The sequence below is a fragment of the Mangifera indica genome, chromosome 9 (assembly GCF_011075055.1).
Source record: "Mangifera indica cultivar Alphonso chromosome 9, CATAS_Mindica_2.1, whole genome shotgun sequence".
NCBI lineage: Eukaryota > Viridiplantae > Streptophyta > Magnoliopsida > Sapindales > Anacardiaceae > Mangifera > Mangifera indica.
In genome coordinates, this window is record NC_058145.1 from 1526673 (window position 1) to 1553309 (window position 26637).

The 26637-nt window shown below is 32.1% G+C and overlaps 4 protein-coding genes across 4 annotated transcripts; 2 read left to right on the top strand and 2 right to left on the bottom strand.

The window, feature by feature from the left end:
* LOC123226094 (tubulin beta-1 chain-like) lies at positions 1–2647 on the bottom strand. The gene is made up of 3 exons (XM_044650570.1): positions 2176–2647; positions 1462–1731; positions 1–915 (listed from the first exon to the last, which is right to left on the bottom strand). Exons 1-3 carry the CDS (start codon positions 2567–2569, stop codon positions 236–238), a joined length of 1344 nt encoding a protein of 447 aa, XP_044506505.1. The 5' UTR covers positions 2570–2647; the 3' UTR covers positions 1–235.
* Positions 2648–5774: 3127 nt separating this feature from the next.
* LOC123224986 (uncharacterized protein C683.02c-like) lies at positions 5775–8495 on the top strand. The gene is made up of 5 exons (XM_044648801.1): positions 5775–6212; positions 6309–6450; positions 7394–7485; positions 7894–7987; positions 8080–8495. The coding sequence occupies exons 1-5, from the start codon at positions 5910–5912 to the stop codon at positions 8277–8279; spliced, it is 831 nt and encodes a 276-aa protein (XP_044504736.1). The 5' UTR covers positions 5775–5909; the 3' UTR covers positions 8280–8495.
* An 896-nt stretch (positions 8496–9391) lies between these two features.
* LOC123224987 (actin-depolymerizing factor 7-like) lies at positions 9392–11126 on the top strand. Its single transcript, XM_044648802.1, has 2 exons — positions 9392–10642; positions 10718–11126. Exons 1-2 carry the CDS (start codon positions 10401–10403, stop codon positions 10866–10868), a joined length of 393 nt encoding a protein of 130 aa, XP_044504737.1. The 5' UTR covers positions 9392–10400; the 3' UTR covers positions 10869–11126.
* Positions 11127–13332: 2206 nt separating this feature from the next.
* On the bottom strand, positions 13333–19371 carry LOC123226436 (O-glucosyltransferase rumi homolog). Its single transcript, XM_044650953.1, has 6 exons — positions 18831–19371; positions 16421–16989; positions 16036–16228; positions 15890–15954; positions 15020–15230; positions 13333–13802 (listed from the first exon to the last, which is right to left on the bottom strand). Exons 1-6 carry the CDS (start codon positions 18987–18989, stop codon positions 13431–13433), a joined length of 1569 nt encoding a protein of 522 aa, XP_044506888.1. The 5' UTR covers positions 18990–19371; the 3' UTR covers positions 13333–13430.
* Positions 19372–26637: the final 7266 nt, after the last annotated feature.

Sequence of the window (26637 nt, forward strand, 5' to 3'; positions counted from 1 at the left end):
TACTTTGGAAGCATTGGAATTGATTGTAAGTTTTAAGATAGAGGACTACCAACAGCCTCTTACAAACTATTAAAAGTGAATATGTTCTCCAGAACTCAGTGCTATAAACTACAACACCATAACTAAACAGAAAAAGCACAACACAAAAAATCCCAACACCCAAATAAGATATTCAGGCGGAAAATAGATGACAACTTCTCAACATAAATGCAGACACTAACCTGGTACAACACTATCAGTCCTCTTCTTGGACTTCCTCCTCATCTTCATACTCATAACCTTCCTCATCTGCAGTTGCATCTTGATACTGTTGGTACTCAGAAACCAAATCATTCATGTTGCTTTCAGCCTCAGTAAATTCCATTTCATCCATTCCCTCCCCAGTGTACCAATGCAAGAAAGCTTTCCTGCGGAACATGGCTGTGAACTGCTCACTCACTCTCCTGAACATTTCCTGAATCGATGTAGAGTTGCCAATAAATGTTGAAGCCATTTTAAGACCGGTTGGGGGGATATCACAGACAGTGGACTTCACATTGTTGGGGATCCACTCAACAAAGTAGGATGAGTTCTTGTTCTGCACATTAATCATCTGTTCATCAACTTCCTTGGTGCTCATCTTGCCACGGAACATTGCTGAAGCAGTCAAATACCGACCATGACGAGGATCAGCAGCACACATCATGTTCTTAGCATCCCACATCTGTTGAGTGAGCTCAGGAACTGTAAGTGCCCTGTATTGCTGGGATCCATGTGACGTAAGTGGAGCAAACCCCACCATGAAGAAATGCAGGCGAGGGAATGGAATAAGATTAACTGCAAGCTTGCGAAGATCAGAGTTGAGTTGACCAGGGAATCGAAGGCAGCAAGTCACCCCACTCATGGTGGCAGAAATAAGGTGATTCAAGTCTCCAACTGGTGTAAAAAGAAAAAATTGTCAATTGTGATAATTCTTCAAGCATAACATTGATAACAAACAAGAACATGAAAAATAAGAGATAATTCTTATCTATACAGAACCATTTAACCATCTCTCCGATTCTCCTTTAAAATTACTAGTTAGCTAAATATAATAGATATGTTATACCACTACAACCATTTATTTGGATTTACTTTGATTGTCTAGGTCAACTTATTCCCAAATCAGAATTCAGGTATTCGACAAGTGAGACAACAAACTGCACTATTTTCTAAAAGAAGATTCTGATACATTTTTGCACCCAAGCATTTTTGCAAATCATTGCAAGTAACAAGATCAAATAATGAATAAACTACATCATCTCACTTGCTAATGCATGGTCATATATTGGACAAAAAGGGTATATAATTAAGCACTTCAAACTTGAATTGCAAGGCAACATTAACTTACAGCTTGGAGTGGTAAGCTTCAGGGTTCTGAAGCAGAAAAAGGGTATATAATTAAGCACTTCAAACTTGAATTGCAAGGCAACATTAACTTACAGCTTGGAGTGGTAAGCTTCAGGGTTCTGAAGCAGATATCATAGAGAGCTTCATTGTCCAGAACCATACACTCATCTGCATTTTCAACCAGCTGGTGAACAGAAAGGGTAGCATTGTAAGGTTCAACAACAGTGTCAGACACCTTTGGGGATGGAAACACGGAGAAAGTAAGCATCATCCTATCTGGATACTCTTCTCTGATCTTCGAAATCAAAAGAGTGCCCATACCAGAACCAGTCCCACCTCCCAAAGAGTGGCATACTTGGAAACCTGAAATCAAAAATCAACAAAATGATTACTACATGAACCCACAAACACATGACTTAACACGTCGTTTAGTCCAAAGGAAATTAAAATCAATCAAATTCCACAATCAATCCACTCTGTGTAAAGATATTATCAAATTAATGTAAGTCCTGTACATCTGCTCAACTTGCTAAACTATATAATTCAATCGCCTACTATTTTTCTTCTAAATTTTTATGTATAAATCCAACTGCCAAAAGAAATACGAAAATTCAAGACCCACATTTAGCCTAAATCCAATAGATCTGTAACACCACTGAATCGACTCGGATACAGCGTTTACAGTCAAGGACTCAAGAACAAACATTAAACAATAAACAGAAATAACAAAATAATTTCAAGAATCACTTCTCGAAAACTAAAATGAACTAAAAAGGATACTAAAAACACTTCACCGTAACTAAATACCTTGCATGCAGTCACAGTTCTCAGCCTCTTTCCTGACAACATCGAGGACAGAGTCAATCAACTCAGCTCCTTCGGTGTAGTGTCCCTTGGCCCAGTTATTTCCGGCACCGGACTGTCCAAACACAAAGTTATCGGGCCTAAAAATCTGACCGTACGGTCCAGATCTAACACTGTCCATAGTTCCGGGCTCCAGATCCATAAGCACGGCCCGAGGAACAAACCGTCCACAGCTCGCCTCATTGTAGTACACATTCACTCTCTCAAGCTGCAGATCGTTGTCTCCGCCGTACCTCCCCGTCGAGTCGATCCCATGCTCGGCGCACACCACCTCCCAGAACTTAGCTCCGATCTGGTTGCCACATTGGCCTCCTTGTATGTGAAGAATCTCACGCATTTTTAGAGTGAGAGTGAGAACTTTTTTTTTTCCCCCAAAAAAGCGAGGCGACGAACGGAGCAAGGGGGAAATTTGGGCGGAGAAGAGGAGATATTTATAGAAGGGACATAACGGAGTAAGGTTTCGCCATTAGACAGGTCTATATTTGACGGGGATATGACGGAATTGTTAGTTTTAAGGGGGAATTTTGAATTTTGAATTTTTTATGAAACAGGAAAACCATTCGGTTTTTGTTCTCTAAAGGCCACGCGACTTAATGAGAAGGTGTAATACACGTGCTTGAGGCATGTGGGGAAGAATTGAAGGCTGGTAAATAGGGTTTGTGTCTGTCGCCGTCCACGTGAAGGTACAAAGCGGCCACGTGATGGGAAAAGTGTCATGTGCCTTTAGCACTTCTGGATATCACTGGATTAACGCGGGTACTGATTAAAATATTTATTTATTTTGTTTCTAATATATATAACTATTTTTTTATTATACAAAAATAATTATTTTTAAGTTAATTATGAGATTTAAGATTAATAGGATGGGTTGGCTGACTGATCAAATATTCGTCTAACTAATTTTTTAAAAGTAAATTAGTTGGTTAGATATTTAGCCAATCACCCGACCAATCTTTTCATAATTGATAAAATGTGTTTATGTTTGATTGGGTAAATACAAAGTCTAAACATATTTTAAATATTTTATGTTTTAAGTTATATATATAAAATATTAAAAAAGTGATGATATATGTATACGGAGAAAAATTATTATTTTAATCAATATCTCCCTTGAAAATGTTTGGATGAAATAATTCGAATTTAAAATATTTAATTTAAGATTAATATGTTTATATTTAAATTCAATTAAAAAATAATTTTAGTTTAGGGTTTAATCAGATTTTTTAAACTCAACTTATTATATAAAATAAATTTTAATTTTAACTTGAATTTCATTATTAAAGATCCTTGATAAAATAAATAAAATTATAGAAGAGATAAATAGTGATAATCATTGTTATTAACAAAATAAATAATATTTAGGATGTTATGAACAATATCAGCATGAGATAATTTAGGCCAAAGTCAAATGGAAAAACTTTGTTAGAATTTAGTTTGAATTGAGCCAATGCCAATTCAAGCCAAGTTATCGCAATTGGAATTCCTTTAATTGGGCCCATTTACAATGGCATGGGAAAATCATGACCATGCGTGAGGGTTACTCAGGAGTGAAACTCGTGAAGAGACGAAAAGAATCATATCAAACGAGAGGGTTACTGGAAGTGACAATGGTTAACTGTAGAATAAATGGCCCCATGCGCCATGGGAAAGCAAGGAAAGAAGAGTGTCAAAATGGACAACAAAATTAGAAGCAACTAGTTTGGACCCAAGCTGAGTTGGGTTGGGTTTGAAAGCTAAGGGAATTCATTTTGAATTTATTTAGTTTGAATTTAAATTAAGTTTGAGTTAAAAAATTTATCTTATTTTAAAACATAATTAAATTTGAATTAGAGAGAGTTTGACTTGGTTTGACTCTCGAGTTAGGTAGATGACTCAATTAATTTTAAACTTGATTTATGACTCTATTCGAATTATATTAAATAATATCATTTTATCAATGAATTATAAATTTAAATAATGAATCTAACTCATATATTTGAGTCATATATTTAAACTATAAATTCGAATAAATTTATTTTTACTTGAATTGAACTCAAATTATTCTTAATATTGATTGATAAACTTAAATCAAATTATTTTTTATTTGAATCAAACTCAAGTTAATAATTAGTTTAGCTCGTATCCACCACTAGAAGCAATGTATTAATCATAATTCAAAATGAGCAACAAATTGAGAGTAGATCCCGTACCAATTCCACTGCTTCAACTCTTGGACCTTTTAATCACGTCTACCTCGGGGTGTAAAATAGCTAGTCCCGCTCATGAAAAGCTCATGACTGAGTTCGTCTCAAACTGAACTTAAATTCAAATTACTCCAAGTCCACTCTTGAGTTGAGTTCAAATTTAATGTTGGTTTGGTTAGTTCGTATATGCACAATTTAGTTTGAATAAAAATTTAATGTATCCCTAATTGTTAAAATTTGTATTTACATTTTTTAAATTTTGCTTCCAAACTTCGACTATAAGAAAATAATTGATAAATATATAAATAATGAAGTTTAAATATAATATTTTAAAAACTACGAGATTTAAATGTAATTTTATAATCCAAACTCCAACCATTCACTTTTATCTCAAGTTCAATTCGAGATATTACCAACTTGACAAGCTCAAACTTTTCTATAATCGATCTAAATCAAAGACAAACATTAGTTGGTTAAACTTGATTTCACCCTTTTGTCAACTTTTTAATTCAAACTCACTCAATATAATATGATTTTACAAATAATCATATATTCAATGTTATTAAGGGGGATAACGAAGTTTAGATTCAATATTGTAATTGTGTATAAAGTTGCATCTAAGCTAAGTCCCCTTAGACTTGACTTGGTATTTAGTTTGAATAAATTCAAATACAAAGTAAGATAACTCAAACTTGATTTCGTTGAACCTCTCAAAAGTTGTCGACAATTAATTTCCTCAAATAATTTTTTATTCACAATAAATAATGATATATTCATTTTCTCTCTTATCTCATCTGACAATTACATTGTTTTATCCATCTTTAACGGTTTTATTAATTATCAACTCAAATAAAATTTTTAAATTCAAATTAAGTTCAAACCCTTGATTTCACCCCTCGTTGTATTATATAAATCTTTGAATCCATAAGACATAAATCATCTAGATCTGCACAATTTATGTCAAACAACCGTATGGATTTTAGAGTGGGAAATAAAGGTTGTAATTTGAAAAAAAAAATCTAAATCAATTTTCTTTTTACTAAGGAATTTCATCCAAATTAAATCATTATATTTAAGGCTGGGCTAATTATATTAAATTGAATAAATTTCAGATTTAATGATCAATCTTATAATTACTAAATTATATAAATAAAAAATTTACTCTTAATATATTATTAAAAAAATTTAATTTTATATTTTTTTATACATAAAATCTTCAAATTAATATTTGTATAACATATTTTCATCATGTGTCAGTTGCAACAAGAAAATAGAAAGAAAGCAAATAAGTTGAGAACGAAAAATTGACTCTAATCCATTATAGCCAGTGGAAATTTGACACCTGGTAGGTTCTGTAGTTATCGCCGTAGGGGGGCTAACGCCCATCCCTGGACCCTTTCTCTCGCATCGCGTAGCCTCTAAAGCCCTCTGTGCTGCTGCTTAAACCTTTTAATATCTCAATTGATTAAGCTCCCGTTCAAAGTTTTAGCCACGATGGTGAGCAACAGACAGAAAGTAGCTCGCAAGCGATACAAGGAAGAGCACCCTGAACTCTTCCCGAAGCCTGAGCCAACGACACCAAAAGACCCGGATAAAAGGAAAAGAAAGAAGGGCTTCAAACGGAAAAAATCGGAGGCTAAAGAGCCCAGAGATCCGAATAAACCCATTAAAAGGAGTTTCAAAAAACACCCACTTAGGGTCCCTGGCATGAAGCCTGGTGAGAGCTGCTTCATCTGCAAAGCCAAAAACCATATTGCCAAAAATTGCCCCGAGAAAGCACAATGGGAGAAGAATAAGGTTTGATTTTTCCTATCTTTTTATTTAAAATTTGGCTGTGTGTTTATATTTTGTACGTGGTTTTGGAATTGATTGATGTCGTATGGTTTTTTGCAGATATGTTTGCTTTGTAGGCACCGTGGGCACAGTCTAAAGAATTGCCCTTCTAAGAATGAAGGCAGCGAGAGCAAAAAGTTGTGTTATAATTGCGGCGAAACTGGGCATTCACTTGCACAATGTCCCCAGACACTTGAAGATGGTAATTGCTTCTTTTAATTAATTTAGGATACTGAAAATTGTTCAATATGTGTTTGGAATAATTTTAATTGGAATTTAGATGTACTTGGTTTCTTATTTTTATGTAGTTAATTTGTATAGTGAGCTCAGTACCAGTTGATTGCTTGATGGTGAATTGTACATGACTTTGCATCTTTATAAATACTACATTTGATAATGTTTTACAGTAGTGCAGTAATCTTACAGGTTATGATTAATAATCGAGTCTTTATCAAGTTCAATTGTCATGGACTGTTCAAAACTATGAATAATTTGCAGGGTTTGGAATTGGCTATCCATAGACATTACTAACACTAGGAGTTGGTTGCAGCAAATAATATGAACAGCATTTTTTCAATTAAGTTGTATTTTTTTTTCACTTGTGTTTAGCATTTTGTCATACAAGATTTAACACCCTTGAATTTGAGGATTGTGCATGATAAGCTTTTGTTTTTATCTGCCAACAGTATACAAAAACTTGCATCCTATAATTAGTGGTGGATTTCAGTTTAGGGATAAGTCTGATTTGAAGACCTGACATATGGCAATTTCAATCATATGTTTGCAAAGGGGACATTTAGGGTTCTAAGGGTCAGGGCTTTCAAGAATAAATATTGGTCATTCCGGAAAATGGGAGATTTCCTCCCTCCCTTTCTCACTCTTATTTTATATTGAACAATCCTATGGAAATTCTTCTTCTCAACCTACAAAGTTTAGGAAAAGGTTTACCTCCGGGAAAAATTCGGAAAAAAAGAGTTTGCCAATTTTATGGTACACTTTTTAGCTCCATCACACTCTTCATTCTTGACTTTCATGATTGTGTATTTGTAATCAAATGTACAAAATATGGATTTGATGTCATATTTGAATTTGGGGTTTTCATCATTTCTTACCATGGAACATGATAACACTCTTGGGTAATGTAGGTGGAACAAAATTTGCCAGTTGCTTTATCTGTAAGGAACAAGGACATCTAAGCAAGAACTGCCCACAAAATACGCATGGAATCTACCCTAAGGTATCTAATGACTATTTCAAATTCCTTGTTTCATTCAGAGGGGCCATAGTATGCAGAGGTTGATTCTTGAGAATGGCCACTTCATGCATAATTGCTGGATGCTAGTACTGTATCTAGGCTGTTCTTTTAAAGACCATGCTTAAGCAAGACTATCTCTTGTAACCCATATGCCTGCTTGGATGGCATGACTTTTGGTTTCTAACCAAGATATTATAGTTTCAATATTCCTTGTGGTGGCCTACTTTGGAATATTATAACTATTGCTTCGTTATGACCAAATGTTGTAGAATCAAAGAGTCCCTAATTTCAAAACTTGGTAAATAGTATTAATTACTTAAAAGGATTCACTGTCAAAGGAAAATGACCTCTTCTGACAATTTGTTTTTTTTTTTTTTTCGCCTTTCTTAGGGTGGCTGTTGTAAGATTTGTGGTGGTGTAACACATTTAGCAAAAGATTGTCCTAATAAAGGCAACAGAGGTTCTGCCCCTACAAGAATAGAAGGTAACATATTCAAGTTTCTTATTGCTGTTGCTCAATTCTACTCTGATAATGTTGATGCTAATGAACCTTTATATATGATCTCTTGATTTCAGCATTTGAAGATAGGCCAAGACCACAGGTGACAAAATTTGTGAGCGGTGATGATCTTGATGGCGACTTTGTGATAGAAGAAACGTCTAGTGGTAACAAAGGCAAGTCTGCATCAAAAGTTGGTTCTGCATCTGATTCTAAAGAAGGTAATGTAAAGTCAAAGAAGAAAGAAGGAACCAAAGTGGTAAATTTTGTAGGATGAAAACTGTCTATTGATGAACTCATGAGCTCGTTTTGTGATATGCACTAAGAGTTTTGTAAATCATAGAGGAGAACATGTCTCTATGTTGGTCAAAATTTTGTAGGAAACTTGTCTTGGATGAAGATTATTGAGTTTTTCTCATTTATACATCAAGAGATCATGCTAAATTTCAGAGTACATTGAACAAAGTAACTTGATCATCTTTTCCTCCCATCAGTTTTCTCACTTGGCATGAATTTTTTTTTAATATATCTATAGTGTTATTGTTTTGTCTTGTCCTTTGTTTAGTCATGTATTTTGCTGATGGTTATATTTATCAAGTGAAATTGAGTACTAATATTTTGCACTAAGGTTTTTTTTTTTTTTTTGTCAATAATGCTTCATGTACAAAAGGTTGTGTACTAACCAATAAAAAAATTTATGTGTTACTTACTTGATTTAGTGATTTTGAATTAGAGATAAAGTAAATAATTAGATAAACCAATTAGATGATAACACCTTAGTTTGTTTGTATCTGTTAGTACTTTATTTTTACAGGCTTTATGTTTAGTTAATACCAATTATTGATATAATACACATTTTTTAATAATAAAATTATATGTACCTATTATGTATACACAAATAGATATACATTTGATATGTGTTATCAAGTGATTGGATGATTTTAAATTAAAAATAAAGTAGTATCGAATCATATGATGACACATCATATATGTATGCATTAGTGTACTAAAAAGTGGTACGTATAGCGTTGCTCCTAAATGTGGCATGAGTGATATTAGTCTTGCTTCGGATGTCAGTTTCCTTTTGGGGTAAAAGGCTACTTTTATTTTGATGACAAAGCCGTGCAATTAATCTTAACGTCGCAAAATGAAAGGCTTTGTATCTATATATATTTTTGTAATTTCATGAATATATATATATATATATATATATATATATATATATATATATATATATATATATATATATCCAATTGGATATTCAAATATATTATTATATGATTGATTGTTGTTTTAGTCTTAATTTAAAATATTCAATTATATGATGACACGTTATTTGAATATTCAATTGGGTACTTAAAATTGGATACATATAGTGTTATTAAATATATATCACGCTTGAAACATTGGATTGTTTAGAAGATTACAAGCGTTGGAGGCTGAGAGAATTCTCAGCCCTTGCTTTCTCCCTCAAATTTCTCTACTCCACCGCATTCTTCTCTCCTTCAATGTTTCCCTCAAATTATGGATCTCTCTATTCTTCTTCTATCCTGTTCTCCATTTTCCCACTTTTGTTTTCCTCTCTTCTTCTTCATCTTTTTCTTTCTTTGCTTCTCCGAAGGATCCAACCGGCAACATGGTAATTCTTATTCACTCTGTTTCCTGTCAGTTTTTGAATCATTTATCTTGTTATGGCTGGTGAACTAATAAACATGGGAAATGCAATATTCATGAATATTTTCATAGGTGGGTTGCATCAAGCTGAGCTGGTTCAGATTTGAATCCATGTTTAGTTTGAACAAGCTGAATTCAATATGGAACTTATATTGACAAACATGAACTTGTGTCAAAACAATGGTTCATTAAATTTATCATATACAATTGTTTATTTATCAGTCTTGTCTTGTGCATAGCATTTCTTCTTGGTATGCCATTTCAAAATACCATTCTCTAGCAAGCTTCCTGGGTGTTCAACTTTGGTGCATAGTCTGCATCCTGAAATTCATTCTTCATGTATGTAATAAGGGCTGGATTTGCACCGAATTGAGTTTGTCTTAAAGTTGTTCGAAATCAACTCGCTTGAATAAAGTCGAGCTAGAGTTGAGCTTTTGGTATTGTAATCGAACAAAAAATAACTAAAACGATGTTGTTTTAAGTATATCGGTCAAAATGTTGCTATCATTTTAGTTGATTCATATTGAAATTTTTTAGATTCGCGAGCTTGGTGAGCCAATTAACCCTAAAGTTCGAGCTCAAGTTCATTTGAGTCAAGCTCGTTTGAATTGAACTCGAACAAACTCGGTTCAAATCCAACCGTAGACTAATGTGTGTATTATATGTTGTATGGAATTGAAATCATATATATACTCAAATGGGTTAGGCGAACGCGGCATCTGGAATGGCTGTAAATGATGAATGTAAGCTGAAATTTCAAGAACTAAAAGCAAGAAGGCACTACCGATTTATAATCTTCAAGATTGAAAACCAGCAGGTGGTGGTAGAGAAACTTGGCAGCCCTGGAGACTCTTATGATGACTTCACTGCATCTCTTCCTGCCGATGAATGCCGTTATGCTGTCTTCGACTTCGATTTCACTACCACTGAGAACTGCCAGAGAAGCAAAATTTTCTTCATCGCCTGGTAAAAACTTCCTGCATTCTTTATCGGAAACTTGATAAAAAATGAAGTTGATTGAATTTATTGTTATGTTTGAAGGTCACCTGATACATCAAAGGTGAGGATGAAAATGGTGTATGCGAGCACCAAGGACAGATTCAAAAGGGAACTGGATGGGATTCAGTTTGAGTTGCAGGCAACAGATCCCAGTGAGATGAGCCTCGACATTGTTAAAGGGCGAGCAGTTTAGCGGAAATTAAGCTGCCATTTTCTTTTGCTTTATGGGTTTTATACTATGCAGTAGTATGCATATTTTTATGTACAATGTTATATGCACAATACAGTTGGGTATATAGATCATGTGATTGGGTTTTTATATACCTAATTATGTACTCAAAACTGTATGCGCATAATACTTGTACTTTATCATGTGAAATACTTTTCCATTTCCCTGACTTGGGGCATTTTTCTGTTTATCAACATCTAAGAAATTTTATCAATTATAACCACTTAATCCCACACTAAGGATTTTTCTTATTCCTATACTACCCTTATTGGAAACGTGTGAACTATTCATTGTGAAATTAGAGGTCTTAGATTTGACTTTACACTCATGTAAATAGATTTAAGTATATATAGAAGCATCTTTGATATACTTGTATTGAAGTGTGAGGCCATGATCTTGGGTTGTTGAACTAGTCTCTCAAGGGTTCAGTGGTTTGGTGGTCGGATTCCACCCAATGGGATTAAAAAATCTAGAAAGTCAGTTCGAGACAACTAAGACCACAAACCCCTGAAAACTCAACATAACATATTAGTTTTCTAGGATGACTAGCCCATCCTCCCAAACAATAAACCAACAAAAGTCCGTTTACTCTTTCTTATACAAACCATTATCTTTTCATCATTTATAATTATTGCATTTATTCAAATGTATTTTTCTTTAATAATAAAATTATATATACATATTTTGAATATATTAATATACACACATTTGATATATGTCATTATATAATTTAATGATTTTGAATTAAAAATAAAATAACATTCAATCATATAATGATATACACAATAATATACTCATTTGTTTACTCATGGGTATGCATAGTATTACCCTTTCCCTTAATATATATAGGGAAACCTGAGGGAAAAAACGGGGAGAGAAATCTTCCAATACTTTTGTAATTCTTTTCACTTGTATGAATAACAACACCATGGACATGAACTCATATAAAATTTTCCGGCCGAACCATGTAAAAAATCGTTTGCCTTATTATTAAATGTTTCAAGGCTTCACAATCTTGCCCCCCAAGCCTCGCTAATTTGGTTCAACTTTTAACATCAACACAAATCAAGACCGTTTGTTGGGTAGAAAAAAGACCTTTGATTTGAGAAACAAAATGTACTCCAAATCATGGCATATAATCCCTTTAACAGAAACCAAATCTTGACTGATATTGTACCAAGCAATCTGTTTTGCAGCTTTCAGTGCATGCTCTTTGAGCCTCTGAAAAGTGATCCTCTCTCTTGTTTGCCTTGCTTATAAATACCCACCTGCTCGAAAAGCATTCAACACAGGCAAGAGTTCAAAACCTGAGATTTTATTTTATAAGTTGTATGTAAGAGTTGGAGGGAACTAAACAGATAGGTAAAATACAACAGTCTGTTTAATTTCCTCCAATATCTTATCTCCAACTTCTGAATCATAAGTTCGTTCATGAATATATTTCTGTTTACGCTGCGGATTTGTGAGTTGTATGTAAGAATTGGAGGCACTTAACAGATCATTACACATGTAAAACATTCTGTTTAGTTTCCTGCAACTTCTCTCCCAAATTCTAAACCAGAATACTGCTTTCTTAAAACATTCTGGTTTACAAGCAATTTTATGTATACCCACTTTGGGTATACAATTGTATATACACTTATATATGTTATTACATGATCGAGTGTTACTTTATTCTAAATTCAAAATCATATAATCATATGATAACACATATAAATATTTACATATTTGTATATATAAAGTGGCGATATATAATTTCTAAGTATAATTTGTGGTCAATTCACTTTAAAACTGTCTTTGAGGCAATTTATTGTTGTGAAATTTCTGACCAGAAAGAGACTTGAATTGAATAATACAACTCAATTTAAATAATACGGCAAAAACAATCAATCACGAAAGACACAAAAATTAATGTGATTTGACAATATATAAATGTCCATCCAACCCACATTATAAAAACAAACTAGGGTTTTCTTTATACGAAGGAACCCAAAATAAAATTTTATCTGGACCAAAATTCTTCAGTCTCCTCGACCAAAAAAGGGGGTATTCAAAGCTTTCCAACTTATCTCTTCTGGATGAAACGAGCTCGTCGCTTTTCATATTTTGCTATATACTTGGAACAACCTCATTCTCCCTGGAATGGCCTCGTTTCATCTTGGAATGGCCAAAACACTTATGGAACAGACAACGACAAAATTTCTACAATGATTGATCCGCACCATACAACATCTGGAAGGACTGTTCAATTCTGATGGAACGCTTGTTCTGACACATTTTCGAATTCAAACGACCTTAATTTAACAATAATGGCATCATAGACAAATAGCCTTCAGATTAATTAATCTTTCTCCACTCTTGCTTCATCTTTTTTCTATCTGAATCCTTTCCAGAATCGACCCCCTTAAGCCAGTTTTTAATCCAAAAAAAAAAAAAAAGCTGTGATTATTTATTTAAACAATCTACCAATACAATGAACAGTGTGAGATTCAGAGATTAAAAACTGTAAACAAAAGAAAAACTTTCCTATGATTGCCTAGTTTGATTCTCAGACTTCCAGTAATACTTCTTCTCCATTGAGTCCACTCGAGTTAAAACCTTTTCATTTCTCCAAAGAATGGAGCTAAAAGAAGAAGGATCATAAGGGGGAGGCAGCCTGCATGGACTTGTTTCCGATGGACCTGTCACCATAGATTCCACCATAAAGTTCTTCAGTAATCCTTCCGATCCGCAAGCCATCCTCTCCGAACAGTACTCGACGGCATTTTTAGGTATTGTGGGCTTGTATCTCAGAAGCTTAGAGTACTGACTTAACAGATGAAACATGTAGTCGTATACGTATTTCATCTGCAACTGCTCTTGGATGAATTTGCTGGCTGTCTTTCCCATATTTTGTACCTGATAGATCCACACAAAACAGCTGAATGAGGAAAAAAATTGTATACAGAGAAGAGATCGTTACAATGAAGAACTTCGAATTGGGGTGGTAAATGAATAATATTATTGATCAAAAGATGTACTATTTATAATATTACAAGAGAACTTGAATCTTAGTCTAAATAGAAATTTGAATCCGGATTCATAATCCTACGAACACACACAAACTTAGATTCATCCAGAATAGGAATATTATTTGACATACAATACCACTAGGCGAACAAAATGTGTAACCGGATCGGGAAATTCAATTCAGATGTAACAAATGGCTGGTATCGAAAGCCTCTTCTAGTAAATATATTTAGGGATAACGACATTTGTAGTTATCAAATTATCACATTTTTCTATTGAATGAACAAGACTTTCATTATATCCTACTGAATGTAGCGAACAAAATTAATTAAGATTGCTGTTCTAATTTTGTTTTGAAAGCAAGATAATTAGATAACTATCTATAATAACAAATAGTAAAAATTTGATCCCTTCAATAAAAATATTTAAAAGTTTAATCATTTAATAAGATAATTTAAAAGTTTGATTATTTTAATAGAAAAAAGCAATTGTTCGATATTTCTAGTTGATGTTATCTTTTTATTTACTCATTTATTTTTGGACAAACAATGACAAAAACCTAACACTTCTTCTACATTGGGTTGGACTCAAACCTAGTAGGCTTGGTTTAACTTAACTCAAATTCGTTTAGTTCAAATTTGAGACAAGTTTGAGTAGGAAATGTTTACTCATTTTGAAAATTGACTCAAACTCAAGTTAGGGAGAATTCAGTTTAATTTGGCTCGTAAGTCGAGAGATGGTTTAATGTGTTTTGAACTTGGCTCACGACTTGATTTGAAATATGTCAAAGAACTATTAAAACGACGTCGTTTTGCCATTACTCGGTAAAATAACATCATTTATTGATGTGTCATAATCTTAAGACACAAATTAAAGCTATTAATTCAAACTGAATCGAGTCAAATCATTTTCATTAGAGCCAAACTTAAACAACCGTTTAAATTTTGGGTTGTTGAACTCAAGTTAAACTATTTTTCGAGCCAGCAAATTTTTGGGTTCAACTTGGTCCAAATCCATCCTTAATCCTGCATGCTACTCAGTTCTAGAGGCCAAGACAACTACTGAGGTAAAATTGAAGAAGTTTGTAATTAGTGATAGTTTTTTACCCTTTTCCGGTGGTTGTTGCCCCAGTGGACGGCGAACTTAATAGATCTGCACTTATCATCTTCTTTTATCGGCCAATAGTGGAGCATCGGCACTAAACTTCTTGTGAAGAAATCAAAATAATGGGGTTTTACCAGTAGGGTAACTGAATCACAGGCAAGAATGTATTTCTCACTGACAGACCAAGCAGATCCTTCAATATAGATCTTATACCTGCATGCATTCTCATCGATTTGCAGAAGACCAAAATGAATTAGCTAGCTAATAACAGGGAAATAGGGTACAAATTAGGGGTGAATACAAACTGAACCAAATTGAGCCTGAACACCTCTGACTCAAGTTCAGCTAAAATAAAAAATAGTTCGACTCGAGTTATCCTAAAATAAAATATAGTTCAACTCGAGTTTAGTATGAGCTTTTTGAGCCAAAATTAAAGATGATTTAAGTTTGGTTCGATTAAAAAAGATTCCGCTTGATTTATAGCTCGAATCCGTGGTTCAACTTCACAACTCATTGACAAAACGAAGCCATTTTACCCATTATCATTTTACCCGATAATGGGCAAAACGACTTCGTTTTGTAAATGGATCGCAAACTTGAACCTTGCATTTATGCCATGGAGTCAAGCCATAAATTTGAACCAAACTTAAACTATGAATCCGAACTACAAATTCGAGCCTAAATCAAACTGAATACCCTTTACTTGAGTTTGATTTGATTTAAAAAACGAGCTGTCTCTTCCAGCTCAAACTCAATTCAAATTTGAACAAAACAAATTCAAATTGAGTCAAAATGAGTCAAGGTATCTAAAACCGAGCCAACTTGTTCGGATCCAGGAAGTACTAAATTATAATGCGCTAAAAAATATTCACCTGTGATTGCATTGGCTTCTTAAGTCTGATTCCTTGTAGCCTTGCTCTGATTCTTTGATCCAATCCTGCAAAAGGTTTCTGGGTTTCATACAAAATGCCTCACACTTGTTAAATAACAAAGGCAAAAGCCTAGCATTAAAATTTACCTGGGAATAAATGCGAGCATTCCAGTCTTGTTTCTCAGAGACATTACATTTAACAAGCTCCTTCCTGGTTTCAGCTACTGCTGGATTACCTTTCCAGTATGCATACGGTTCCCTGTCTTCCCAATTCAGTTTTCTGTTTCCTTCTTTAAGATCCTCCAGTAGTGGCTCCCATGGCTTTATGTTTATCTCAGGCCTGCAAATTCTCTAAACGTCAGGCTTAGAACTCACGAAGGAACCGCTGGAATTCAGCTTAAAAGTTTCAAAATACATTACTTATGTGATTTTGAATTGAAATTAAAAAAAAAATCAATTACATCACCTTATCATCAGCCATCACCTCAGTTAATATAAATAGATTTGCATGTATAGTTTGATTCTTACTTACCATCCCCAGAAAGACCAATCAGGGAAAACAATGTCAAGTGACTGATTATCGCTACAGTATCGAAACAATGGCGGTGGAGCTGGAGCATCAGGTGCAGCATAATTTTTTGACTTGATGACGGGCCAGTCAACGCAGTCAAACATCATATCCAAGTCCGGGACTTTGCCTGGGTACTTCCGTAACAACTGTAGGATTCCCCACAGTGTAAAAATATCTCTTGTTTGAAATGACTTCACATATGATTCGAAGTAAACCCTGCCGTTAAGAATAACCAATCGGAAGTTTGCGGTTCGTCGAGCTCTTTCAACCATGTCTAGAGTAATACCAGAATGAGCCCATGGTCGGAGATCTTCGTGGATCCAACGGAAGTATTGGGGACACGTGGGAAGGGACGAAGGGTCAGGATCTTCCGGATTGAAGGTCGTGGGGTAATCTCTGGGACAGCTTTTTGTGAGCTGCAGAGCAGTGCAGTTAAGCGGAAATTTTAATATGTGTTTGGGCTTCCGGGAATTGAAATTGTAGGTTTCGGCACTTGTTACTCTCTGAGCAAAGCTGCTAGCAGCATTAGTCTGCAACATAACACACTCCACAAACGTAAGTAATGTACAAAAAATTCATCAGAAGTTCAGATTGTTCTTGGGAATGTTATGGTTACTGTCTTTAACTAAGTAATTTTAGATAATTGAACGGCCAAAAGACTTATTCCCACTTAAAGTTTAGTCCATTCCCAAACTCCCACTATCTAAGTTTCAGATTGTTCTTTGGTTTGCACGTTTGTTCGATTAAAGGGATGTATATACCCAAAATTTGTACATGATAGAGATAGTTGGATGCAATGCCACAATTTTAGATATAATGTGATACATACAATTTAACCAACTTAATTACTTTGCATTTACTGTGTCATCGAAGTGGAACAACTATTTTGGATTGAATAAGACATAATTTTTTTGGTCAGCAAGTTGATGATTATAACTAATGACCTATTCTAGCAATTTGTATCTCATTTGATGGCAAATGTGTAGAGGCAATGAAACAATATGCTCTTTCTTACCTAGAAAGATGTTTGTCTAGATGCTTATTGTGTGAATTTGCTTATTTGTGTTAAGATTAAATTTGAATAAAATCAAACTCGTCTCAAACTTATTCGAGTTTGACTCATTTGAAGAGAGTCAAACTCAAGTTTGAGCTTTAGCCAAACTTTGAGTTTGACTCGGTATTGTAGCCCAATAAAAAAAATATTAAAATAATGTCATTTTGATACATATTGATCGAAACGATATCATTTTAGTCAATTAGTATTGAAAATTTTCAGACTTATTAATAACTCTGAAGTTTGAATTAAAAAATATTTAACTCTAAAATTTGAGCTTAAGATCGAGTTCACTTGAGTTGAACTTGTTTCTGACTCTTTCAAGCTCAAACATACTTAATTCAAATTCAATCATAATTCACATTATATGACTACATATCTAAGCAACATGATTCATCTAGACATTGATTTATCAACATATTACAAGGTCTCCATATGACTAACTTATCTATACACTTAAGGGGGTTTGGCTAAGGTAAAGAAAAATTACTTTGATAATATATATTTTATTATTTACATCAATTTATTTGATTTATAAATAATAAAAGATTTAAAAGATATTAAAGTAATCTTCATTTTATTATAATTATATTCTTATTTATCAATTTTTAAGATAAAAATAATTTTATATTTAATTAATTTAATAAATAAAATAAAAAATATTTTAAAATAATTATATCAAAGAGTATTTAAATAAAATAATATATTAATATTTTTTTTACCTCTAACCAATTATAATAATTATTTATATCTATAAATTTTATTAAAATTATCAAATATACTAATAATTTATATACAATAATTTTTAAAATAATTTATTTTCACAGTAATATTTTAATTTATAACAATGCACCAGATGCCAGGACGCTAGATTATCATATTTCCTTGTTTTATGACTTTTATTTTGTATAAGAATCCAAAACAATGATTTGTATGCATTAGAAGAAAGGTAGCATCAAGGGCTGCAAACAAGTCAGTAATCCGGTCCTACGTGCACATGCATGTAGCTAAAACTTAGTACATGTGTTCCCATTATTTTAACAACCTTTTCTCTACGTAGGTTGGTAGACCGACACCCACAAGCGCACGTTAAGCCTTAGAATCTACAGTCACCAGAGGAAACAGTTGGCCAGACAGGCAATCATGTCGATGCCCCAAGTCAACACGACACCGTTCACAACACGAAATTAGAATTAGAAGCTAACAATAATCAATGGGGGCACTTGTCAATTTTCTTTAGAGCACATTATTTATGAGAGAAATAATTATATCACATTCACATCAATAATAATAAAATAAAATAACTACTTTACTCACAGTGGTGTCGAGCAAGCGCGTGGAAACTAACGCGCCGACGGCGAGGGCGAAGAAGAAGATGAATAGACGGTATGATTTTGCTGATGACTTCGTAAATAGTGGACGCCTGATCGAGTCTGTGAAATAAACAAGAGGCCTCAATCCTGATCCATGCCGCATGTTGATGAATCTCCGAAAGTGATCAAATTTGGTGGAGCCGTGAAACCGGTGGAGCTGATGAGACTTCAGTTGATTTGAACTCTATCTCCCTGGTGAAGACTTACAATTACCAGGCCCTTGAAAAGCTCCATGAAATCCCCAAAGCTCAGACACTGCAAATTTCTAATTGTTTGTTACTTTTGAGGGAGTTTCAAACTAGTATAAAAGACAAAAAACCTGGAGTAAGATCTTATGTGGAGTGCGCTTAGAAATGAAAAGCTAGAGCTTAGCTAAGTGCCAGAAAAAGGGAGGGAAAAAGAAGGAAATTGTGAGAGAAAAGGGAAAAGGCCGGGAATGTACATAAAGAAAGACCATAGGCAAATCACAAGTAAGGACAAAAGGGTTTCAACTTTACAGCCTGAAGATCAATATAAAAGGGATAATAAAAGTTGTTTGAGATTGATCCGTATAAAAGAGTGAGCTTGAATTTGACTGAAGTTTGAGTCGAATCAAGTTTTGAGTTCAATTTGGTATTGTAATCAAATAAAAATGACTAAAATAATATCGTTTTGATACGTATTAATTAAAATAATATCGTTTTAATACGTGGTAATTAAAATAACATCGTTTTGGTAGATTCTTGTCTAGTTTTTTATGCTCGCTAGTTTAATAAGTTGAATAACTCTCAAACACGAGCTTGAACTGAAAAATATTTAACCTTCAGGCTCAAACTCTAGTTCGATTGAGTTAATCTCATTTTGGATTTATTTAAACTAAACTTATTTTCAAGTTTAAACTCAGCTTTAATCTAAGCCTACAATTAAGTATTTAAATTAAGTGTTATTATATAATTAAATATTATTTAATAATTAATTTAAAATCATATATAATGACATATTATCTGAATATCCAAAACTAAACTCCGATGACAGAAATAACTGAGGTCGCCATGTTTATGACATTTCTCACATATTTTGCACCATTTTTTGGGGTTGTAGATTTTTATATTTTATTTTAAAATTTTGCACTGTTGAATCAGTCATTTCACATTCGAAAAAACTGTTTTATTTGGTCCTTAGTTCCCAAAGAGGTCTTGTTTATCAGTGTTTCCGCCAATGGTAACTGATTCTGGACCTGATGAAGTTCCATTAAATTCGATTACACTGTAGCAACATAAATGCCTGAAGGTCAATATCAGATTGACCCAGATCATGCAATCTAAGGGTCAATATCTACCGTTAAATCTCTCGGATTCAAACCTATGAGTAAATTACATTTTCCCAAATGTGCAGACTTAGACACAAACTTTCTAAAAATTATAATATTTTATTTATTTTATTAACCTTTAGAATTTAGTATTGAAGAGATAAAACTTATGTCTTTTTTATTCAATTTATCAAACAAAAATGGGTTTAATGACTGCATAAAAAATTTTCTATTTTACGTAATTGGAAATTATGTGAGTAGTTATGTATTTTTAATATATTATAGTAAAAGTTTAGTTAATTCTATAGAAAAATTAGAAATTTGATCACTTCAATTGAAAACATAAAATTTTCATCCTTTTAAAAATTGGGTTTTTTCAATGAAAAATTATGATAGTTCAATATCTCTAAGTGTGGTCGTCTCTAGATAAAAGTAGTGTTCCATATGACGTAATAACACTTAGAATTCTAGTGATTTTCATGGATGTAGGATTCATAGATTAAGTTGAGTAGAATGGTTTTTGACTCATTCAAGTACATGTACAAACCCCTCAAAATGTTATAAATATATAAAAAAATAATATCATTGTCCACAATTTGGTAAATATAACAAATAACCTATTGATCAAAACGGACAATATTATACTGTTTGTAATATTGTTTTTCAAAGTTTTTCTGGATTGAATATAGATCCGATAAAGGTGTAATTTGGTTTAACTTATGGTTAGATCGATTAACTAATGGTTATTTTAGTTAATTATTCAAAAATAATATTTAAAATCTTTTTTCATATAATTTATCATTAATTATATTATTTGACTGATTTAATATTAAAATAAGCTTAGTTTAATAGTTTATTTATTCAAATGTGATAAATAATGTCTTGGGTAAGTTTTCATAATAAATTTTTGAAAATTTTAATTTTTAATGTTTATCGAGTCAAACCCGATTTTATATTAGGTCCAACTACACAGTTCGAATGGTTTAATTCAGTTTAATTTCAAAAATGGCATTCTGATAAACTAAAACTGGTTTGACTAATGGTTGACGATTCAACCAGTTGGACTAGCTTGTTCGATTTGATTTTTGAAACTATTTTCTGATTTCTGTGGCATATATACAGTTGAGGTGCCTATTTATTTTATGTGGCTGGAACTTTGATTGTTGAAGTAATTTCTCACCTCAATTTGAAGTTTTTATCTTGAAAGACCAACGATGGATTCAAGTGGAGTCAAACCAAATAAAGATTAGTTTAAACTTGATTTAAATCTAAAATAATTAGTTTGAGATTGAATTAAGCTATTAGAAAGTTTTTAAAGTAGAAGAAACATGGGTGTAGCCAATCTGTGGAGTCAAAAGATCTACCATAAAATATATACCTATTTTATACCTACCTATTTCAGTGGGATCAAAATTGTTAATTGCTATAAAATATTTTGAAATTTTTTAATTTCACTGGGTTAGTTTGACCCCACCGAGTATACTTTGGCTTCACCTATGAGAAGATGTAGGGTGGTCAAGTATGAAAAAGAAAAACTTAAAGAAAAAAATTATGGAAGAAGATGAATATGTTGATAATTTTTTATCGATTTGATCAAATTAAATTGAAATTATCTTAATTTGGCTTTGATTTTTTCAAATCGAACACCAAACTAATTCGACTAAGATCCACCTTTAGACCAATGTATAAATGAATAAGGTTTTTAACTCCCCTAAAAAAAAAGTTTTCGTTTTCGTCTCTAGTGTTGGACTTTTCTGGGCTTTTGTTTTTCCTCCTAATTTAATTGTTTTATTATGAATTTATTCCCTAAACTTAATTTCTAGGTCTGTCTTTGTACCAAATCCTTTTAAGTAATCTTTAAAATTTCTTTTTTTTAAAAAAAGCCTTTTCTTTCCTCCAGCTTTTCTGGATTTTGATTAAAATGAAGCAGGTGATTTAATAGTGATCAAAATCATTATATATATATATATATATATATATATATATATATATATATATATATATATATATATATATATATATATATATATATATATTTTATAAAATCCAAGATCTATTCTAGCAAAAATATTAGAATATCTATTTCTTAAATAATCGAAGCCAAGAATAATAATTTAAAAAAAGGAACAGAAAGAGTTAATGGAGCTAGGGTTTGAAATGTACTAACCTGAAGCTTGGCATTCGATTTTTGAGAAGTTGTCATCTTTCTTCAAGGTTTTTTTCTGAAATATTATGCTTTTAGAAAGATCTGAAAACACTAATTAAAATATAAGAAAATGATGTCTTAAAACTCAGGCGATTTGCCATGGAAATACAAAGATCTGTAAGCTTGGCTTCTTCTATAGACAAGTATTGCCAAGACAAACCGAAGCCTTCCCCTCTTTTTCTCTAACCAACTTAATTTGGCCTTTTTTTATTTTATTTTATTTATTTTCAGCTTTGAGAAATGTTATACACAAGGCTGGATTTGATTCAAGCTAGGATTTAATAAGTTGAGTTTAAGCTAAAGATTAAAATTGTAACAATGTTATGTGAACATAGTTTTGAGTGTACGATTGGGTATACAAATAATATGTCATCTTGTGATTGCATGTTACTTTATTTTTAATTCAAAATCACCGAATCATATAATAATACACATAGTTTTATTTCTCATAATATTAACAGAGTTTGAGTTGATTTAGACATTCCAGTTCCAGCTAACTCGGATTGAATCTAAAGTAAAATTGTTTTTTAGCTGAATTTGAGTCTTAACTTGTTGATACGAAGCTAACTCTTTTAGTTTCGAATTGATTTTGAGTTGGGCTTTTATTTTGGCCAAGCTTGAATTGAATCAGACCTTAGTTATATGTCTTATCATTGTTTCAATTTTTATATTTCAAGTAATGTGATACTAATCAATCTTCAGTATATAATTAATTAATTTATTTTATTAGTGACATTACAATCAATCTTCAGTATATAATTCAAATTTTATTTTATTAGTGACTTATGGTAAAGTTGACTTGTTTATTTTTTTGGATTTATGTAAATGTAAATATACATAGATTTGCCATAAGGAATAGATTGAGTGTCAAAGAAGAGGGATTCCAAGTAATGTTAAAGTAAAAAAATTATACAAAGATGTTTATCAAATACTTTATACCAATGAAAAATTCTATATCAATCTTTTGGATAGAGTTTTGATTCAATGAAGGGACTAGTATATATTAATCTAACACTAGAACTAATTGATCATCTATGAAATTGGTGGTCTATGACATACACTTAAATGTGATAGACTCAAAATTTTTCTCAATTTTTTATGCCTACATCAACAAGTAGACCGACTCTCGATTCCTAATTGAATTCAAAAAAATTAGTTCATCTGATTCGGTTTTGAGAAAGATGCCATAAATAACTTGAAGAACATAATTGAAAACATGAAAGGGAAGTGATGATGCTTAATAAATACATAAGACCCTACTAGGTTAATGGGAAATTATACATGCTTGTTTTGAGTTGCGGGTGGCCAGGCTCCCATCTGGGTAAATGGCATTTTCCACCCAAGGTTTGGCCTGAAAACCCTTTCCACCTCTTGGGTGGGAAAATAATACTTTCCTACTCAAATCAAATTTTGTTAGTAGAAAATAATTTTGAAACTATGTGTAGGATATGTGAAATTACTTTATTATCGTTAACTATTTAACTTTTCAAAATTGTCATATTACCATAAATTAATAAAAATTAAAAAGGCCTTTTTAAATATTAAATTTACATTAAAACCCTATTATCTTTATTTTCTTTTAGCCACACCCTCAACTTTCTTGGAACCCAATCGACAATCTCACTTTCGACTACTCATCTCCAACTCTAATTCGGCTTCCACAAACTCTTCTAGTGCTAGTTTATCCATCTTTGGCTCATTTCCTTAACGATATCATCATTCCCACCTCATTTCACATCAACAAAATCTAGAAGCATATCCCACTTGTCAATCTCTTCCTTTTCAACTCCCTTCGATGTTGATTGCAACTTTTGATTGCAACTTTTGACAACTCATTCCACTGATATCAACCTTTCCTAATTTATCTGATGTCGACTTCACCATTGGTAATAATAGGATTGCAATGGAATGGTGGTTAGGGTTTTAAGGGTATAAGTATAAATTTTCAAATTTGTTAAAAGAATTAATTGTGATGTTTAAGACATATGGACATTTTAAAATTTTTTTACAAAACTAATATATGATGAAATTATTTTTACCCTTACACACTTTTTTTGTTTTATATGAATAGCTTTTGATTTTGGTAAAGAAGTATTATTTGTACTATCAGAGGCTGGAAAAGGATTTTCGGGTCAAATCTTGGGTGGGATTTGTAATTTACTCCCCCATTATAATCATTTAACTACAAGCATGGCATAAATAAACGGAAGCATGTTGATTCATTGACAAATATATTGTGTATTCGTGCCTCGGCTAGACCGCATTGGTTTGGGCAAATGTCTCACGCTTTCCAAACTGACGCGTGAACAACTCTTTCATGCTTTCCAAATCCACGCGTGAAAAATGGGTTCACCTAGGTGGAGATTGAGCCTTAACCTTATTTTTAGTCCCAACAAAGGCCAGGACGTAGGGCTGGACCCGAATCAATCTCTTGAGTTTAAAAGTCGGTTTTGTTTGAATTCATTTAATTTACAATTGAGTTGGCTTCCAACGGTTTGTTTTTGAAATTTAGCCTAATTTCAATTAAAGAGAGTTCGGTTTGGTCTACTCATAAGCCAAGTGGATGGTTTGATTCAATTTGAAATTGGCTTGTGACTTGATATGAATTATCTTAAGCTATTGTTAAAACAACATGACTTTAGTCCCAACAAAGGCTTGGATCTAAATCAAGTTAGCTCGGCTCAAATTTGAATCGAGTTCGAGTTACAAGATTTATTTTGTTTTTAAAATCGAATTGAACTCAAATTAGAGAGAATTTAGTTTGGTCTAGCTCATAAATCAGGTAGATGGTTCGATTTGATTCGAATTTGACTCATGATTCGATTCGAAAAATCTTAGATAATTGTTAAAATAACATCATTTTGTCTATTGTTAAATAAAACAACATCGTTTTGTCAATGAGTCACGAATTTAAATAGTAAATTTAGCAACAAATTCGAGTCATGGATTGAAACCATAAACTCCAATCAAACTCGAGCTAAATCATTTTTCTTCAAATTGAACTCGAGTCACTCATAATTTTGGCTTAACAAACTTGAACCGAATTCAATCCAAACTATTTTTCATTCGAACCAAACTTGAACCATTGGGTGTTTGGGTTTTGCTTGATTTGTATCCACCCATAAAACTTTAATTTTGGTATGTCATATTTGTTAGAAATTTCCTGATGTAGTGTAACATTAATTATAGTTTTGTTTAATAAAATTAGATAATAGAATGGTTTAATATCAATTTACAGATGAATTTAAGTATACGATATGATACGATGCAATCAAATATTATATGATATGATATATATTATCAATACACATTTTCTGGAAAAATGTTGATGTGATAGGGGTGTATTTTACAAAAATTTAAAATTTTAAGAGGTGTTTATGATTTTTCAAGATAATAATAGGACAATTAGAAATTTTATTATAATTATTTTTAAAATATGTATTCCATGATAAAAAGATATGATATGAAAAATTAAATTTTTAGTTTATGATATAATATGCGATTTTAATGCTATTAAAAATAGACATCCAATCATAAATAATAGGATGTGATTTTGGAAAAACTAATTGATGCAGATTACAAAGTAATATCTGTACACAATGAATTGTTTGTGGACAAATTGGGGACCCTATGTATTGGAGTTCAATAATATTTCATGCAATAAGACATTATTGTCATATAATTTAGTGATTTTAAGTTAGATATCCAATAATAAATAATACTATACGTATAAACAAATTTTACAGACTTATCTTTAAAAAGTACAAAAATAGTTGAGAGTTTGTAATGAAGTGATATAATTGTTTTTTTTTGTTAGTTTAAAATCACGCAATTAAATAATGCCATACTTTGTTTGGAAGATTACATTATGGGGGCGTTTAGTTGGAGGATTTAAAAATTATTCTAGTAATTTATTTTTACTACTTTGTTTAATTTGTCAAGTAATAAAAGATTTTGATAATTTTAACTTTATTATCTTTAACAAAAAATAATAATTATTTATACTTATGAATTTTTAATAAATTTTACCAAATATAGTAATAATTTATATCCAATAAAATCAATAATCTTTTAAATAATCTATCTTTAAGTAATTTTTTATTTTTTACAATAAAATATTACTTAAACTAAACATACTATATCAATACTGTATCATATGATGCCATTGAAAATTTTCCTATCAAAAATATTCAAGATAATACATATATTTTATTTTTGAACTTTTCCGTGAAGATAAAAAAGGATATTATAATATCC

What these genes read in the sequence shown, in the direction of transcription:
- LOC123226094 (XM_044650570.1), bottom strand. Translation starts at nt 2,569, where the DNA reads ATGCGTGAGATTCTTCACATACAAGGAGGCCAATGTGGCAACCAGATC. An exon ending in GAACTGTGACTGCATGCAAG is followed by an intron (nt 1,732 to 2,175) that starts GTATTTAGTTAC and finishes TTTTGATTTCAG; the next exon opens with GTTTCCAAGTATGCCACTCT. An exon ending in GAAGCTTACCACTCCAAGCT is followed by an intron (nt 916 to 1,461) that starts GTAAGTTAATGT and finishes TTTTTACACCAG; the next exon opens with TTGGAGACTTGAATCACCTT.
- LOC123224986 (XM_044648801.1), top strand. Translation starts at nt 5,910, where the DNA reads ATGGTGAGCAACAGACAGAAAGTAGCTCGCAAGCGATACAAGGAAGAG. An exon ending in TCCCCAGACACTTGAAGATG is followed by an intron (nt 6,451 to 7,393) that starts GTAATTGCTTCT and finishes TGGGTAATGTAG; the next exon opens with GTGGAACAAAATTTGCCAGT. An exon ending in CGCATGGAATCTACCCTAAG is followed by an intron (nt 7,486 to 7,893) that starts GTATCTAATGAC and finishes CGCCTTTCTTAG; the next exon opens with GGTGGCTGTTGTAAGATTTG.
- LOC123224987 (XM_044648802.1), top strand. Translation starts at nt 10,401, where the DNA reads ATGGCTGTAAATGATGAATGTAAGCTGAAATTTCAAGAACTAAAAGCA. An exon ending in AAAATTTTCTTCATCGCCTG is followed by an intron (nt 10,643 to 10,717) that starts GTAAAAACTTCC and finishes TTATGTTTGAAG; the next exon opens with GTCACCTGATACATCAAAGG.
- LOC123226436 (XM_044650953.1), bottom strand. Translation starts at nt 18,989, where the DNA reads ATGCGGCATGGATCAGGATTGAGGCCTCTTGTTTATTTCACAGACTCG. An exon ending in CGCGCTTGCTCGACACCACT is followed by an intron (nt 16,990 to 18,830) that starts GTGAGTAAAGTA and finishes GTTATGTTGCAG; the next exon opens with ACTAATGCTGCTAGCAGCTT. An exon ending in GCAACAACCACCGGAAAAGG is followed by an intron (nt 13,803 to 15,019) that starts GTAAAAAACTAT and finishes TGGATCTATCAG; the next exon opens with GTACAAAATATGGGAAAGAC.